Source organism: Poecilia formosa, unplaced genomic scaffold, assembly GCF_000485575.1.
Source record: "Poecilia formosa unplaced genomic scaffold, Poecilia_formosa-5.1.2 Scaffold134, whole genome shotgun sequence".
NCBI lineage: Eukaryota > Metazoa > Chordata > Actinopteri > Cyprinodontiformes > Poeciliidae > Poecilia > Poecilia formosa.
The window spans coordinates 784882-804382 of NW_006800073.1; the positions used below are offsets into that span (position 1 = coordinate 784882).

A 19501-nucleotide genomic window follows, 5' to 3' on the forward strand; every position below is an offset into this window, starting at 1 on the left:
ATAAATGTCTAACAAAGCTGAAATTTCTGGGGACTCAAACATTTCCTTTCAGTGAAAGAAAAAAAAATTAAAACAGATAAAACTCATCAGTTTTTGTCAGCAAATAAGGTTGCATAATACATTCTTACTATTACATGAAGCAAAAGGCAAGTGAATGATTTTAAATTATTTTTTTACATAGAACAGCAGTTTTACAGAAAAAGTCATGGTGGCAAAAACATCTCATTAGCTTGATTTGCTAAAAGTTTTTTGCCTGGTCACAAAACAAAACTGCAAATAATGAGGAAACGAGGAAATGTATGTAAACTTAATTAATAAATAAATATCTGACATATTCTGAAAAATAAATAATTTTTGTTGATCTAAAGTTTCAACTCAACAGAGTTGGTTAAAGTGAAATATAGATACAGTGTACTGATCAGCTGAACGCTCAAACATGGTACATTTTTTATATTTAAAATTGCCTTTAAGGGCAAAACTTTAACTAAATTTATTTGTTTATCCCAAATTTTGCTTTACTTTTTCCCTCCTATGCATTTTAGTTAAAAACTATTCCAGCAGGACGAGTTTTAGCTAACAAATATGAAATTTATCTCACTATTTGTGACAGAAGTTCAGTTTAATTCTTGATATTTTACCTCATTTAGACATTTATACTTCTGTTTAATTTTTTTGCACAATGTTTTCTGTTTTTGCGTTAATTTCCTGAGCGCCTGTGGACTGTAACTGGACCCCCGCTGAGCGGCTCACCGCGACTCGCGCTGTGAAGCCGTGCCCAGCCAGGCGACGCATTCGTCAGGCGGCCGCCACCACACACAAACTTGACCTTTGTGTAGTGCATGTGCAAAAGGTCAGGCATTGCTCAGCGCTCGCACAGCAACAACGTCATCATGGATGAACTTCACAAGCCTTCGCCCGAGGAGGAATCGACATGAGCATACTTAAGCAGAATATGCAAAACTGCTTCACTGATGAAACCTGAAGTTTTGATTGTGATTCATGAATTTAAAGGTAATATTCTCACCACCTTTTTACATAAATAACACCAGATTTCCTTGTTTTTTCTATTTTTTCTCAAGAATTTCAACTTCTTGAATAACGTTTAGTTAGTTTCGGTCAAATTAGGAGTACCTTACTTGTACTTGAGAGTTTTTTTTATTAACCTCCTTAATGCTGATAAATAGTGAGGCAGTAAAATCCAAATCAATACATTTCCGCTACAAAGAGCCCTTCGTGTCGTTTTAAAGATTGCAAACAAATGAAGTTTTATAGTTTGCTTTTCTCACATAAAAACGGCACTTTGACGCAGCAAATCAGCAGCGTGTCGGCCGAGGCGGAGTGACAGTGACCGTGTCGGCCTTCCTCCCCGTCGCCCACACTCGGGTTAATTGTGGCCATTAATTCAGACTGAGTAGGTGTGTCCAAACTTCTGCTGGCTGCAGAGAAAATAAAACTAACTTTGAGCTGCTTATTACCGTACAAATAGAAAACTGAAGGCGAGAAGGAATCAGCAGTCTCAGCAGACTGCAAAAACACAAAGTTTTACTTTTAATTTTTCACAAAACACGTTAAAGTTGGAACTGGAAAACATTTTAGAAATCCAGAATAAAACACAACAAGCAAAAATGATAAATGAAAAAGAAAGTAAAGCTGCAAAAACAAAATCTCACCAAGTAACTTTGGTCTAGTTTGTAAAGTAAATAAGTTAAAACAGTTGAAATAAGACAAAATGAGCTTAAAAGTAACTTTTCAGATTTAGGAGCATTTTTAAAAAAATAATTCCTTAATATTGATGAAAAAGTTTCATTGGCAGATTATTATCCGGTTAAATGAAAAAGTACCTTTTTCATTAAAAGTAAGAAATTATTCACTTGGTAAAAAACACTTGGAAAGATTTTGTGCTTTTGCAGTGAAACACCACAAACAACTGAAACCATGAATGATTAATTGATTATTGCGGCAGGCTTTCCCACTCTGCAAGAACACAAAATGTTGGTCTAGTTTCCAGTGCAAATACCTCAGCACACTTTAAATAAGACAAAAATAACATACGAGTAACTTTTCAGTAAGATATACGAGTTCGTTTTAAGCCAATAACTCTTTAATATTCATGAAAAAGTTCTAGTTCCACTGGCAGATTATTTAACTTATAACAAGACAATTTCCCCATGATTGTAGGGAAATAATTATTTCAAGATATTTGCTGTAGAAACTAGACCAAAATGACTTGGAGAGCCTTTGTGTTTTTACAGTGTAACAGCCAATGTTAACAGACCAGGAACGCCTGACCACGTCAGAAACAACCAGACCTATTTACATCCACAAAGGAGGCAGAATTAGGCCTTCAGCTCCAAACGGCGCTCCTCTAAGTCTGGAGAACGTTTCACAATATCGCGGCACAAATGAAATGCTTCCTGGAAACACAATGACGAGGGTTTGTGCAGATCCGGCTGGAGAGAAGTCAGACACAGAGTAAGTTAGAGGAGCTGAAAGGAAGAGCCTGAAATCTTCTCCGGTTTATTATGCGTGTGTCCTGAGTCGGAGCGCCGCTTTTTCAGTATGTGGAGCAGAAGAAGGGAGGGTGATAGGCAGCGAGAGGAGGAGGCGAGAGGAAGGAGGGTGAGGATGTTAAGAGGGGGTGGAAGCTGTCAAGGCTTTACTCTCAGGGTACTCAGTGGAGGAAAAAATAAGCCACTGAATCTAGGATGCCTTCAGGTGTTAAAACATTTTTAGATTTTTAATTATTTCAAGTGGAGCTGCAGGATACGGCAAACCGAATCAAATTTTCTGGGCTGAAAACAAGATGCAATAAATACAGTTATTATTATTTCTTTATTTCTCGCCTGCTTGTTAACAGCTTCCCTCTAAACCTCAGTGTCTAAATCGAGTGGCGTGATGTCCCATTTATGCTCCGTTAACATCACATAATGTTTAATAAGACGTTTTCTCCAACATTACCAGTGATGCTGTGGAAAAATTTAACAATCTCCAGGATATTCGTGGGTTTTCATTAGAGGAGATAAAATGTAACGGAAACTAATCTAAAAACCACAAAAGAACAAAACTCTGTCAGCAACATGAGGATGAATCCAATTACAACAACAAGAAAACTGCAGAGGAATCAACTGAGCGGAAATTCAGTTTCCTCACATATGAAGAAACTGAATGTATGCTCTGTGCAGGTGTATATATATATATATATATATGTCTGAGGTTAAACAATCCAGCCTTGCAGTCCTGCAGCCACACACACCATCCTGGCGCTCCAGATAAATTGGTAATGCATACAAAAGCTGCTTCGTGTTGTGGAAGGGAGTCTGGCTTTGGTTTCATAAAATATTCCCTCAGTTCAGCAGACGCCTGTGTCCTTTTCTATCATTTTAACCTCTTTCTCCAATGTCTTTTTAAAAAAAAATATAAGCGTGCAAGAACCTTTCACAGTCAAAGCACAAATACTTTAAGGTTAGGAAGTAAACAGGACGATGACAAAGATTTACGTTGTTTCTTGTTAAATAGAAGGAACTTGTTCACAAACTGCAGATCGATGTTGCCTGGTGAGGATGTACTCCTCAGTACTGTATTTGTTGAAAATGTAGGGTGTGTTCACACCAGCTATGTTCAGTCCTCCTTAATAAAACTTTATTTTCTTTGCTTTGAAGGTCCGGTTCATTTGTGGAGGTGTGAATGCATAATCAGGTTTATAGTCCTGATTATAGTCCTGATTCAAACAAACCTCAGTCTTGGTTTGTTTGAAGTGAACTCTGGCATAAATCAAATGCTTCATGCCAAGTGGACCGGATACCGCTCCAAAAGCAGGAAGAGAACAATACTGCAGGGCATTCTGGGTAAATACAACCAAAACAAACATGGTAGGTTAGTGCCAGCAGGAGAAATTACTTAAAAAAGATAGGAGAGAAATCCTACAACCCAGGCGCGGAGCTATATGGGGGGCTAGGGGGGGCTGCTGCCCTCCAAACCGGGCCAGATGGGGGCCTGGGCCTGGAGGTGCCAGGGAGGGAGGAATGGTTTCAAGTCATTGAAATATGTGATTATAGACATAGAAAGTGCGCCCTCACCTGTTGAGAAGGGTGTATTTAATGTTAAATACACCCCCCCTCCCCCTCCTGCTCAACAGTTTCAGTTTCACTCCACGTAAAGGGCCCGGTGATTCCTTAGGGGCCCGGTGATTGGTTAGGGGCCCGGTGATTGGCCCCGTCCCCCGGCCCGACGCTGACTTGTTCCGCTAGTGCTACAACCGCTAAAGTCTGACACTGCTCCAGTTTTGTTTACATTTTGTGACGATGGAAGTTACGCTCTGTCTTCTTTTTGTGTCGTTTTGGTCAGTGGTTCTTTAGCGCCACCACAGGCGAGGACGGGAACAGGTCTGACACATAACAGTGTGAAAGAGAACCGCAGCAGCTGAAAATGTAACACATGTTGCAATATTTGTCCCCAACTGAACCAAATTTTTGTGTAAAAATTTGTAACAAACAAATGGGTAGTTGGTTGCTATGGCGATTCCTGCCTTTTTCATGGAAGGGGAGGAGCCTCTAGTGCCATTGTTTACATAAATAACTGCACTGTTTGTGACACATATTGAAAAAGTTTATTATTTAGTCCAGGGTGACCCCCGCCTCTCGCCCGGAACGAAGCTGGAGAGGCACCAGCAGCCCTCCCGACCCCAATAAGGGACAAGGGTGAAGAAAATGGATGGAAGGAAAAACAAACATGTATTTGGTTGCTATGGTGATTCCCGCCTTTTTCATGGAAAGGGAGGAGCCTCTACTGCTGTTTACATAAATCTGAGGGACAAATATGAACTTTAGCTGAAATATTTGGTCGCTGTGTGAAAACCATCAGTCAAATCAAAAGGCAACATTCGTTGTCTCCATACGTTCGCTCAAAGGCGACCTGGTTTCGGCGGTGTTTACCTGTATCGAGTTCTCCTGCAGGTTGAGGTATCGCGTGTTGACTGATATGCTTTCGGGCACCTGCTCCAGGTTCTGCCTGGTGCAGATGACCCGGCTGGCCTGGTTGGAGCACGTGCAGAGGGAAGGGCAGGTGGAGGCGGCTCCCGCTAACTGCGGCCCGTGGAGGATGAGAAGGAGCCGCAGGAGCAGATGGACCAATAGAAAGAGGAAGGGGGAAGGGCCGGGAAGGCAGGTCAGCGTGGCAATGCGCATGGCAACTGGGACATGACCCCGCTCTTTAATCCGGAGATACAGGTGAGGTGGCTCCACGTCGGTGGATTTGTGGTTCACTTTCCCTTCGGTCCTCCAGTATCAATTTGTTCCCTCTAATTCCACATCCTCCGAGATCTCATTTGTCCTCTGTCAGTCTCTGTTTCCTCCTCCTGTTTCTTGAACATAGAAGTATGCAGATAAACAGATGCTGCTCTTTTTTCCTCCTTGGGCTGTCAGGAGATTTGAGTGAGGCGTTTTGTGAAGTGAGAAGAGCCCAGGAGTTACTGCGATGAGAAAAACAAAGAGAAAGAGAGAAGCAGATATTAGAGACAAACTGCACTTTGTGTCTTCACCAGCACACATCGAACAAAACAAACAATACCAAGACATCTACAGTATAGCTTATCAGGGGAGGGATTGTCAAGAAAAATCTGTCAGAAGTATTAGAAGTTCTGTGGCGCTGCTCACATCAAATCCCACATAATCCCTGAACAGATATTCTGCCAGTAATCAAATCCCATCGCGCAGCAAGAGGATTCTGGTGCATCTAATTGTTAAAAGGTCTAGACAACAAAACATGCAGAGTAAATAGGAAACATGTGGTTTTTCTGACTGAAGTGAACATTAAAGAGAATCCATCCCGACATGGATGAGCATCATTAATTCAACCCGAAACTATTAAAGAAGGAGAAAATAACTCGTGGAGTCTCTGCAGAAAAATGGTTGGTTTTTCCAGAAAGAAATATAAAAAATACAACCATCAGGCTAAATTAAAGTCAGATTATATGAAACTGATCAGAAATAACAGCTGCAGTTGATCTCGTATGTTTATGGCTCAGTGGTCACAGATTCACCTGTTGGCAAATTTTTATTTATTCACTGATTTTTGAACTTATTATATATGATTACCTCTTAAATTGTTGTAGTTTCTCTACTCTGAAAAAGATTTTTGCTTAATTTTGCTCTGAAATAACTTCTTTGCACTTTAAAAAATAGATTTTATTGTCTCTATTTACCATGTTATCAAAGTATTTTTAAAATTTAAATTTTATCCATATTAAGGCTGTAACTAATTTGGACAAAGTATTTGAAGTCTAATCAATTCCTGAAATATCAATTCCTAAAATTAATTATCAGGAATTGATTACTATATCAATTATTCTGATGATTAATTGATTCATCAGATAAAAAAATGTCCCATTCTGCAGATTTTTCATTAAACTACTAACTAATACTAGAAAGACATTACAATATGGAAATAGTCAAATAATTCAATTACTTTTTAAATAAGGAAACATGTTATTGCTCACCATGCCATAACCTGCCATTCCTTTAATGGATTTGAACTGGGTGAATATAAAAAATTAAGTTATATTTTATACTTGAACAATTAAAACAAGCAGCTATAAGCATTCATGGATGAAATATTCACAGGTCTGAGACCATCAGAAGATGACTCAATAATATAAGATTCAATCTCTTGATAAGTTGAGGTACATTCATAACTGGACTGACTTTTTGTTTATGTGTAAAATAAATTGAAGGATATTTTGAAATGCCAAGTTTTGTATTGTAACTATTTTAAAGGTGACCTATTATGCTTCCTTGTTAGGATAGATGCATGTTCTATACAAAGCATGTTTATTATATACATATATTTTACAAAATCATTCTTAGATAATCAGATTTTAGTCTGCTCAGTTCATAATGTTTTAGTGTGTATTGTCCCTTTAAACACAAATACGCTGCTGCTGGCTACGCCCCAAATCAAAGTTTACACTCACACTTGAACATGGTTTCAAACAAATGCACAATTATACAACCATACAACTTTTAAAAGCAAAAGTGGGGCCTTCTGCACAACCAGTTAGAATGTAGCAAGGGATTCTGGATGGTAAGTCAACAACGAAACACTTGTCTTTTCTAGCAGCCATTGTACAGCGAACACAGTGATAAAACCAGTTGACCAAATGAGCTGGAGCTCAGTTTGGGTTGCTAGGTAACAGGTGGAACTCTGTTGGGGTTGCTAGGTAACGGGTGGAACTCTGTTGAGGTTGCTAGGTAACGGGTGGAACTCTGCTGGGGTTGCTAGGTAACAGATGGAACTCTGCTGGGGTTGCTAGGTAACGGGTGGAACTCTGCTGGGGTTGCTAGGTAACGGGTGGAACTCTGCTGGGGTTGCTAGGTAACGGGGTGGGCTTCGCTGGGGTTTTTGGACCAACTAATTTTCCAGAAACCAAAAAACTTGAACTTATTGCCAAAAAACTTCTGGGTGTTTTTTTTAAGCAGTTGAGATCCAAGTGGAAGTACAGAAACGTGCAAAACGTTTGAACAGTTGGTCCCGTTTAGGATCTCTAACACAAGCGTTGATGAACCGACTGAAGAATCATCTGCATCAATCAGGAATATTGGCTTGAAATGAAGAACTTAAAGAAAATCTGCTGTTTTCAATTACTAAAAATAATGAAATATGAGGTTGTGAACAAACCATCAGTTAAAAAGCCAAACATAACGGTGCTGACAGGGTGCAACGAGACATTTGGTCCCAACTCTGAGAGCCATTAATAACATCACCAGGGTGAGGTAGCGGCTTCCAGCCATCTCTGCCCCGCGCTCATTTGTTAACACTAATTATACCAAGGTATAACAATTAATACGACAATGATGGATTGATGCGCGAACATGCCACACTTATCAACTGCAATTAAACTCAGACTTATTAAAAGGTCTGAACCCTGAAAACAATAAGCCCGCCCAATCCTGTGGCATTTTCCCCGCAGCAGACCAAAATGCTAATCGCGTTCCTGTGTGAGCGCGGCGCTGAAGGCTCCGGGGCCCGCAGGACGGCGCCGAAAAGCCCGCTGCACATTACCGCTAATAGATGAGCGGTCAAGAATGCTCCCCCTGCAGGTTATTTAGACCCCAATAACCCCAAATAAGGGCATTTGGTTATTAATGATGATGGTTGTAATGATGGGACAAACCCATCCGACACGCTGAGCATCCCGAGGAAGGGGCGCAGAGATTGTGAAGAAGAGAAGGATTATTAATCTGATAGATGACTGTATGGCTGCAGGCAGAGGAGGGAATTATCAACAGTACAGTAATAGATGAATACTGAACAGCTGCGGAGAGAGAGACACAAGAAGAAAGAAATGGAGATGGAGACAGATGGAGGGAAGGCTGGGTGAAAGGAATGGAGGTATAAATAGTGGAAGGAGCAGAAAAGAGATCAGTAGTTGGGGAAAAAAGAGGAAAGAAGAGGTATTAATATTAATAATCTGGGAGAGAAAGAGGAGAAGAGTGAGCGAGGCTCAATGGAGAGATGAATATAAAGCAGACAGAGATGGAGGGAGGGGGTGACAACACAGAAAACGGAGAGATGGAGCTAAAAGACAACACAGGGATGAATATGAAACAGGTGGAGTTTTCCTCCAGAAGACGGGGAGGTGGGCTCTGATTGGTCGACCGATCAATAACGCGCACGCCGAAGTTCAATGACATTAAAACACACACAAGGACACGGCGATAAATCACACAGGCGACAGCATCTCTGCAGCAGCAGCGGTGGGACGGCAAGCTGCAGCGCAGCAGTCGGCACGGAGACGCGACTGCTGCAACATCTGTATCCCCCGCCGCCGAAACTGATGGAGAAAGAGAAGCTCCGTGTTATTTTTGGACCACCTCTTTCACATGTTTTAATTTCCAGACACACTTCACCCCCCTCGCTCTGCGCAGCGAGGTTTAAGTGCCAGAGCTATTTCAGGTAGACATCATCTGAGTGGAAAGGTGCAAAAAAAGAAAGCTGAGGTTAAGATGGTGGCTCTGATGTTGGGAGGAACGAGTCCATCGCAGAGAGTGAGACTAGTTGGTGCCGACAGCAGGCCAGAGGCCGACACGCTAAAACAGGAAACACTTTCACTCAGGAGGGCAGAGGAGCCAAAATATTACCAGAGTAACATGTTTTATCAGCTTACAGCGAAAGGAGGCGCCCAAGAAATGACTGAAGTAAAAAAGTATTTGGTAAAAAGTCAATTCAAGTACCAAGTAACTGATCAAATGATCAATCAGTTAATATTTAAAAATCATCAGACGGACCAAAATATGAAGTTAAGTGGAAATTTTGGTATTTTAAAAGCAAAATCACAATAATTTATACAAGTAATAAAAATAACAAAATAACATTTTTCCAAATCAGTTTCTTTCAATAAAAAACTAATTTTTGTTTTTCATTCAGTATTTCAAATGTATGCATTTTTGATTCATTCTTATAAATTTTTGTTGAATTTGACATTTTGTATTCTGATTTATTTTTAATTTTCTGACTCGTACATATTGCTGTTTGTGTAAATAAAATATTATTTTACTGTAAATTGTTTTGGTGGCCATACTGTATTTAAAACACTCCTTTTCTCTGAAAACTCTCACTAACTCATCCTCTCCTCGTTTTCCAGCTCAAATCCGAATCCTTTCCCCCTTCCAGCGCTGCCGACCTCTGACCCCTGCCCTGTTTGGAGTGCTGTGGCGTCCATTGTGCGGGGTAAACGCTGCACTGACCTTGTAGTTTGATGAAAAATTAACCTGTAACAATGATGCACATTAACCCCTCACCCCGACTCGTTCTCTTACAAACATCCACGCTGCAGCTTCCGTCTTCGCTCCCCCCGTTTTCGTTCTCTTGTTCCTCTCTCCACATTTAAATCTTAGCCAGCAGAGTTGCCATGGTTACCTATTCACCACAGTCTCCCGCTCCGTCCAGCTGTATCCCACCGACTCCGCATCCTCCTCCCGCCCCCCCCTCATTAGCACTCTATACACACAATCATACACAAGAGGCCTAAACCAAAGTCTGAATGACATCAACTCTCCACAAAAAGGAAAAAATGAAAGCCAAGAGGAAGAGCCACAAGCAGCCGGCGACTGCGGCAGCGACGCCACGGCGATGACGCTGAAATCAGCAGAGTCACACGCTCGAAAAGTCAAGGTTGTTTTTAAGTTTTGGTTCAAAGACGTTTTTACCAGGACCGACGTCAGTAAGCTGATTGCTAATATGAGCTGCTGCTGCTTTTAGCCCCTCAACTAGGGAACTGATAAGAACTATAAGATGCACCGATTTATCTAATTTTGGGAGATCGGTGATCGGCCGATGCTTGCATGTGAAGCCGATCTTATCCACTGATCTTCTCTACCTCAGATGTCTAAAAATCGACCGCTGTTCTCTGCAGTGAGAGGTTTGACTGTTATGGTGCGTTCACAACAAACGTCAAGCGCGTCTGGTTTACAGCGATCCCTCGTTTTTCTTAGTGGTTGTGTTCCGAAAATAACCCGCGATAAGTGAAATCCACAAGTAGTTACCTTTAATTTTTACAATTATTATACAGCATAATTAAATACTCTGCATTGAAACCAAAGAACAAAACCTGTTTTCAGGTCAGCGGATGTGCGTGTTCATCAATCGGGCCTTAATGTGACGTCATTAAAGCGTCTCCTCCAAGCTGCCCCCAGATTCACAGCGGTATCTACGGCAGAGCGATGGATCTCATCAAGCTTCCGGTCGGGTTCTGCGCTGATTCTGGACAGTTTTTTTTCCAGCAGGCATTTAAAGTTTCAGCTTTCATCTCCTGAATGGCCAATCTGTATTACTTATATTTAAATACCGTAACGTTATTGGCACACAGGCAGAGAAGAAGCTTGGAGGCTGTTTAGCCAATCAGGACGCAGAACACAATGCACTGTGAAAAAAACTGCACAAAAAAATCCGCGAAGCAGCGAAAGGTGAACCGCGTTATAGCGAAGGATCACTGTACATCCAAAGCGTTTTGAGCGTCGCTGGAGTTGAAAAATCTCAACTTTCGCCGCTCGACGCGGAGCGTCAACCAATCAGAGAGACTCCACTACGTGACGTAGTGGCCAGTGGTTGGTGTCCTGCCAGGAGACGAAGGCACCGATGCAGGTTAGCAGGTCGTCAAACTGGGCTCAAGGGAAACGAAAACAGAGCTAATAACTCACAAAACCCACAACACCTCTGAGTTATCTGGGAAATTTAAACACCAGATAATTCAGTCAGTAAAACCAAAACGCTCTCAATATTTAACCCGCCCTTGTTCAAAGTAACTGGGAGAAGAAAAAAAGGAAATAAGCTCCAACGGGCATCGTGCTGTTATCAGCTGCCTCCGCTGTTTGTTCAATAGAAACTGAATACAAAATGTTCATCTGAGCCTCCGTTATGACTGCAGGAGCTTCACTGCATCATAGTTTGTACAAAGAGACCGACGACGGAAACCAACGGCTCCTCTGAACGCTCACCTGCAGCTGGAAGCGTCGGACTATGTGGCGTGAACGCACCTTTAGCCCCGCCCACCAGGTCACGTTTGTCGCTAACATCAGTCGCTCACTTTTACCAATTCAGCAACTTTCTTGTTATATTTAGCGACATTACAGACAAAACAAAAACCGAATCGGCAAGTCAGGCTGTTTAAAGATCGGCCAAAAAGCTGCAGTCGGTGCAACACAAAGGAGTTATTGATTCCGATTCCATAATCGATTGATTTAGAAAATGAACTCATAATATGCACCATGTTGTATACAACTCAAAGAAAACTAAAACTTGCTTAAACTATAAGAGCCCTTCTTATAATTCTTATATTCATGTTAAAATGTTAAAATGAACATTTTAACATGAAACTTTCTGCACGTTTTTGTTTTTAACATAATAAACGAGCCTGAAAATATATTCTAATTTATCGAATATGACTGTAAATGTTAATGTGCTGATGTTGTTTGTTACTGTGGTTTGAGCCAGCAAAGTCACACTATCGTGTGTAATCACTAATATTAGCTTCTTAACTAAAATTAAGCACCGCAGCACAGCTGGTGGTTTCAGGAAGTTAGAAAAGTAGCTAGGCCTGTCACGATAACAAATTTTGCTGAGCGATTGTCTAAAAAATTATTGCGATAAACGATAATATTGTTTCAAGACCAGTTGACACTGATTTAATGGAAATGACTAATAACGCATGTGATTTCCTGCCATAGATAGATGCACTTTATTTTCAAAGGAACACATAACACTGGAACTAATAAACTAAATTAACAAAACAACCAAAAACAAAAATAAAATGGATTCTCAGTCTCCATTAACAACAAATGTACTTGAATAAAAACTAAACAACATAAAGCCAAAGGGGAAATAAATACTGCATTCAACCAAAAGAGTGCAGATTATAAAGTCTGTATACTGTACTGGCCTTCAGTAATCACTAGATTTAAATAGAGAAGATGGGCACATCCTGACGCAGTAGTTCACACTACACAATTTTTTGCTCCTATTTTCCCCTTATGATAATCTTAGATCGTTGGCCATTCTGATTGTCGCTGGTGATTTCGTAACCGATCATCCTGCAGTGTATGGTGAGTTACGGTACATCGTGGCCGCTCCGATTTAAATCAGGGGTTTTCCCCGACTGGGAGCTTAACGCTGAATGTGACAGGTAGCCAATCAGAAAGCCGGATTCTCCTCCTGCTTTCTGAGGGGAAATTACGGAGGGGAATCCCAAACAGCTGACACCGTGCAACCCGAAGTCCAGCAGACATCGGAGATGATATGTGGAAACAACATTAATGTTTATTTATTTCGTGCAAAGAATATAGAAATGACAAGGAGAGGAGTTGGAGCCAAATTGCTACCGCAGTTGATAAACCGGGTAAGTTTTCAGCTGTTCTTCGTTAACGTGACATAAATAGGTTATAATGATTTTCATTCAGTCAGGACTTTACGCTGACTCTAGCCACATGCATCACAGGTAGATTCTAGTAAAGCATTAATTAATGCCTGATTTTAAAATTAGTTAGCTGGACTTGTAGCCATTATTTTGTGCCCATGTGGCTGGACACCACATGGCACGACGAACCCGATCGAACCGTTATACCGAGGATTTCTGTCGGCTAATGTGTCTCAGGTTTTGAAAATGGGCCGACAACTCATGTAGTGTGCGCTGGACATTACACTAAGGAAATGGGAAGGGAGGGTCAGTGGAGAGACTGGAGTTGAGCCTTTTTTCATTCAGTGTCATCAATAGAAAGAAAAAAGGCAGGAAGAGACGATAAAGCCGATAATTAAAATGAGGTCGATAGGTTTAATTTATCGTGCGATTAATTGATTTATCGTTTATCGCGACAGGCCTAAAAGTAGCTGTTTAAAATTCTCCTAAGATGCTACAAAATCTGATTTGGTGTGAAGTGCAACCAGTGAGCTGCTATATTACAGATTAAACCCTTCAGTAAAACTTCATTATAAATTATTTTCTGTATCTTCTGGGTTTGGCAAAGTTGAGAAAAGATAAATAATTTGAGCTCTGCTATTGACATTTTAATTAGAAGTATTTCACATTAATATATGTAAAATGTAACATCCTCCCACAGATCCAACCTGGAAGCGTCGTCTCACTGAACGACTGAAGTTTTCACCAGCAGCTTCCTACTCACAGGCACCGAATCCGTTTTCCTCTGTAAGCCAACAGCTTTGGCTTCTCCGAACACGTTCTGATCCAGACAATCAAAGCTAATTAGTGCAGATTCACAGGCTGAAGTTACTGGAGCTGAAAACTTAAATAAGAAAATATTTTTACATTTCAAATTTTACTTTTTAGCAACTCCTTTTAAAGTTTTCAGAAATACTTATACTACATATCATTACTCTAAGGTTGTATAGATGGGACGACCACAGTGGAAAACATTGGATGTGACATGAAAATTATTAACATTTAATGATAATAAATGGTTTGGAATGCAGATCCACTGATACCAATATCTGAGGCTTAGTGCTAATTGACTTAAAACGTTTCGTTTTTCTTTTAATGCAGATATAAATGTATCAAATTCCTAATTAGCAGAGTTAAAACACACCAACAGGCTTTGGTCTAAAAACAACTTTAACTTCCTCAGTCAGTGCAGTTAGGAGGAGAACAGCCGATGTAAAATAAGTAATAAAGAAACTGAAACTGATAAAAACAATGGCAGGACTTCCTTACACTGCAAAACATAAAATATTACCAAGTACTTTTAGTTTAGTTTTCAGCACAGATATCTCAGTACACTTCAAATAAAACAAAACTAACTTAAAAGTAACTTTTCAGTTTGTTTTAAGTCAATAATTCTTACTATTCAGTAAAAATTACTATTTCTGTTGGCAGATATAATAATAAAATGTTTTTCCCATGTTATAAGTTTAGTAATTTACCGATGTCACTTGAACTTTTTCACCAATATTAAGGAGTTATTGCCTCAAGACAAGCTCACATATCTTCCTGAGAAGTTATTTTTAAGTTAGTTTTGTCTTATTTCAACTGTACTAAGATATTTGTGCTAAAAACTAAACTAAAAGTTCTCGGTAAGATTTATGTTTTGCAGTGTGAAAAATAAAACTTCTTTCAAACGGGTCAGAAAATGCAGTTAGGAATCCTAAACATAACTGAACGATAAATCCCGACGCAGAGAATCGGACTGGATAGATTTGCTCTTCAGAATCGGCCACATTGTCTCTGAAACATCTAGAAGTTTGTTCAGTATGGCGGCCATCTTGAAACATGGCCGTCATCCTGAAATTAAAAAAATCCCAAGTTTTTATGCTTGTATGGTTGGATGGTTTTTTACAGTAAGACGCTCCAGTATGACATGAGTTTAAATATTTCCGAAGCAAAACGAGAGGAAACAGAGACACGCAGCGAGTCCAGCAGACAGGAACAAAGTCCTGCTCTCCAGTTTCCTGTCTGCACATCAGCATGGAGGCCCATCAGTAATGAGCTGGCACACACCAAGATGGCAGCTCACGCAGCCTCGAGAAAAAGGACGGGGAAAGCTCGTCATGTCCAATGTGTGCAGTGGGAAGAGAGCCACGACCTTTGCTGATGCGGCTGCGACTTCCCTCCAGTCGGCCGCGCTTCTGAAGCTTCGGGAGGAAAATCTGCCTTCAAACACCTCGACTCATGAAGCAGCATCAGGAAGCATCTCCAGTTGCTGCTGCGAATCAGGCTGAGCGACATGGACTGAAGGTTGGTGCTGAGGATCTATGATCAGAACAATTAAAGTGACGGCACGAACTATTTATTCAGGTTTTTAGGCAACAGCATGAACAAACAGAAATACTGGAAAATATTCCCATTAAAACAAGATTCTTTAGGACTGCAGTCACATGAAGACGTGTCATTTGTGTCACTAATCTGTAATTTATTGATATTTATTCGCTCCATCAGGATAATAAATTTTACTGGACGATAAACAAAAATATTGTTTTGTTTCACATAATTTAAAGGTAATAATGCCATGATAACGCAAGAACGCATTCTCAAAGATAAATAAACTAACACTGGAACTGGAAGACATTTTAAATGTCCAAAAGAAATAAACATGAAAAATGAATTATTAAGTCTCTAAACAAAAATTATCCTTCAAAAACAGGTTTTAGTTGAGACCAAAACTCCAAACTGAAGATTTTTACCATCCAGTTTGTGGTAAAACAATAAATCATGCAAATGGAAATTATTGAGCTCATTTCAACTTAACGTGCGATTAATTGATTTATTGCCTAATATTTATTGATACTTTTATTGAAAGAAGAGTGGAGGGTTTGACCTTTGCCCTCTCTCACTTTCCTGTCTGGCGACTGCTAAAAGGAAGGCGACTCAAGCCAACGACCTTAAAAAATAAAACAATCCGGACAGTTTTAAAAGTTTTTAAACATAATTAATTGGAATTTATTGTGATAATAAAATTCTTGCGATAAGAAATTTATCACAATAAATAATCAATCAAGTTTATCCGTAAATCACATTTCAGCAACACGGCAGTTCAAAGTGAAAACAAATAAACAGACAGACGTCACATTCTGGATTTATTTTTACTTGTTAGCATTTAATTATTACTACTCTTGTTTTTTTGTATTATTTTTTCTTTCTCTTTTCAACTTATTCTGTTGTGTTTTTGTTTTTGCTCAGCACTTTGGTTCGGTTTTAAACCCGTTTTTAAAGAGATATCTAAATAAAACCAGTAACAGACATTACTACGCCTGTTGCATTAAATCAATTAATATCGAGATAAATTAAAACAAGCTCAATAATTTGCATTTCCATGAATTCTTTGTTCTCTTTTCTCTCTTTTTCTACCAAAAACTGGATGATAAGTTCATTTTGTTTATAGAGACTTCATAATTCATTTTATTAGTTTATTTATATTTAAAATATCTTACGTTTCCAGTGTTAAATATTCATTATAATTTAAAGTTTATTTATCTTTGAGAATGTTCTTGTATTATTACACCATTATTACCATTATGTTACTTGAAAATGGTCTCAAACCAACAATATTATCGTTTATCACGATAACATCTGGAACAATTTATCGTCCAGTATAACTGACGGGCTCAGACGTTACATTATGTCCATCATTAAAACAATCAATACACAGAATAACTGGTTTATTTTCCATGTTTTATGGTTCAAACCAACTCTGAATCCTCTCCTACATCAGGGAGAGTTTGTGTCACGTTAGCTGCTGATTTGGTCGGTTTATTCAATCAATCTAATCAGTTCACATCTGATTAGATTTCAGATTGCGGCGGTTGATATTGAAGAAGATGAATATCATGAGTGCGGATCGGCGACTGCATCTGATTCTTCCAGTCTGAACTAAATCCAATGACCAGATTCCCCTGAGAGCAATTAGCCGTTCTGCTACCTGGTGGACTTTCACCACCGGACCTGCTGCAGCCTAACAGAGCAAAATAACGTTCGCAGGGAAATGGCCTCCTTTTATTTAAACGCCATCGATATTGGCAGCAGGAGTCCGAGCAGCAAACGGTCATAAAAAACGACTCGCAGAAGTTGCAGCGTCTCGCTTGGAGTCTAACTGGCTGCAGCAGGCGGTGAGTTACCAGGGGCGATGAAGAGCGCCGGAGCGAGGACCCGGAGTCACCGCTCGTCTTCCTCCCTTCACCGCTTCACTGTGAACGAAAACAAAACCCGACTGCCGCCACCTGGAGGCAAAGCCAGCAGCTTGCGGCCCGCGGTTCACCGTTTCAGATCCTGTTTCCTTTTCGTTCTGGTTGAGTCACTTCGGATCTCTACCGCGTTCCTGGGAAATAAAGGTTAGTGGGTTAGGAGTCCAAACAGGACCTTAGTCCACACGCAACCGGACATCTGGGAAACAAATTTATTTTATGAGTTTTGGCCTTTCACCCACAAGGAAACTCAATAAAAACTATTACACTGCAAAATCACAACATCGTACCAAGTATTTTGGTCTAGTTTCTACTGCAAACATCTTGGTAAACTTTAATTAAGACAAACTGACCAGCGACTTTTAAGAAAGAGATTGGGATTTGGTTTAAAGGAACTGTGTTTCGGCAGTTTTGTTGTTTTCTGGGAGTTTGTTCCAGATTTGTGGTGCATTGAAGCTGAAAGCAAATTAAATAATTTCCATTTGCATGATTTATTGTTTTTCTCTTTCTACCTAAAACTTGTTAAGATTCTTCAGTCTGGTGTTTTGGTCTCAACCAGACATTTTTTAAGGACAACTTTGACTTCATGATTCATTTCATTTGTTGTTTCTGCTGTTTTGTTTGTTTTGGATATTTTCCAGTTCCAGTGTTAAATGTTGATCAGAATTTAAAGTTTATTGATCTTTGAGAATGTCTTATTATTATGCCATTATTACCATTATTGTACATGAAAATGGTCTAAAAGCAACAATATTATAATTTATCATAACTTCGTTTTTGTAACATGGCTCCAAATAATGTGCCAACTTGCTTTGACAGATTCCCTGGGAAATTATTTCACTTTTAACATGGGAAAAATATCTTACTACAAGTACTGAAAGTCAGTGGGACTGTAACTTTGTCATCATTATTGACCTAAATAAGCTCCAGTGTCTCGCTGAAAAGTTAGTTTTGTCTTATTTGAAGTGTACTAAAATATTAGCAGCAGAAAAACACTTGGCAGGATTTTGTGGTTTTGCAGTGCGCTCTGCACAGAACCAGAACCAGAACGTGAAGAAGCAGCTTTCAGCTTCAAATCTGGAACAAACGTCCAGAAAACAACAAAACAGCCGAAACACTGAGCTCCTTTAAATCAAGGCTAAAAACCCATTTGATTCATAACATTAATATATTTGCTTGACGGCTTTGGACAAAATGTTTATTGCTTGTTTCATAATTGACGTTTTAATGGAGCAAAGCCCTTTGAACTGTTTAAACTTCAGACAAACAAAAACGCCAACACGCCCTGTTGGAGTAAAGCAGCATCTTTGGGCCCTGAGTCTCATCAACAAGCATCAGATTGTCAGGTGTGGTGGTTGTGAGGTGGTGAGGAGAGACGCAGAGATCCAGGTTGTGATAAAGGTGATGATGGATTTAATGAAGAAAGCTCAACAGTCCAGAACAGGCAGCATGGCAGAGTTAGCACACAGCTAATTACCGGTAGCAGCTGAGAGGACTGAAAAACGAGAGCTGACGCCGACACAGGACTTAACCAGTTCTACTGTGACGATGGACAGACTGACGCCGACAAAGACCCGACAAGAGACAGAGACAACAGGTGGACTTAAACACACAGGGAGGGTAATCAGGTAACTGGACACACCTGGGAAGCAATCAACGGGGAAGACGCAGAAACAACAGAGACTGAGGACAGAAACTGAACACAGAAAAACCTTAAAATACGCAGAAACACGGATCATGACACAGATGCAGATTACAGGCCAACAGTTCATCCTGTTTGTCTAACTGATGGAGTTTGTTGGGAAGAAAAGGCGAATCGGACAGAAACGGAGCAGAGTGCAGCTGCAGAGGTCACCAGATTTAAGCAAACACATGTGATTTATTTAAAGAGCAGATTTAAGGTCCTTTTAAATTGTAGGAAAATTTTATCTGAGGGTAAACTGTCAATCTAGTTGATGCATTTGGTCTAATTTAGCTACCAAATGTTTCAAATCAACGAAAAAACTCGTAGAAAGTCGATGGTAAAGTGTCAGCTTAAGTACTTTTTATGAACTTAAAAATGACATCAGATGGACCAAAACATAAAGTTAAGTGGAAATTTTGGTATTTNTGCATTTGGTCTAATTTAGCTACCAAATGTTTAAAATCAACGAAAAAACTCGTAGAAAGTCGATCAGTACTGAGTAACTGATCAAATTAACAGTCATTTAATATTTAAAAATTACATCACCATTCACAGCAAAATATAAAGTTAAGTGGAAATTTTGGTATTTTAGACCAAAATTTAGACAATAATTTATACAAGTAACAAAAATAACAGAACCGG

At 39.8% G+C, this 19501-nt stretch overlaps 1 protein-coding gene and 1 long non-coding RNA gene across 5 annotated transcripts in view; one reads left to right on the forward strand and one right to left on the reverse strand.

Moving 5' to 3' along the window:
• The window catches only part of lrrc4ba (leucine rich repeat containing 4Ba), a 70102-nt gene that overhangs the window by 2940 nt on the left and 47661 nt on the right, over window positions 1-19501 (reverse strand). For all 4 annotated transcript variants that reach the window (XM_016676460.1, XM_007562141.2, XM_016676459.1 and 1 more), the window contains one exon: window positions 4932-5467. In XM_016676460.1, the coding sequence (XP_016531946.1) occupies window positions 4932-5183 (252 nt within the window). In that variant the 5' untranslated portion in view covers window positions 5184-5467. The remainder of the gene's footprint in view (window positions 1-4931; window positions 5468-19501) is intronic.
• Window positions 2274-15465, forward strand: LOC103144952 (uncharacterized). Its single transcript, XR_001663357.1, has 2 exons — window positions 2274-2472; window positions 14837-15465. It is a non-coding gene; the product is annotated as an uncharacterized LOC103144952 (long non-coding RNA).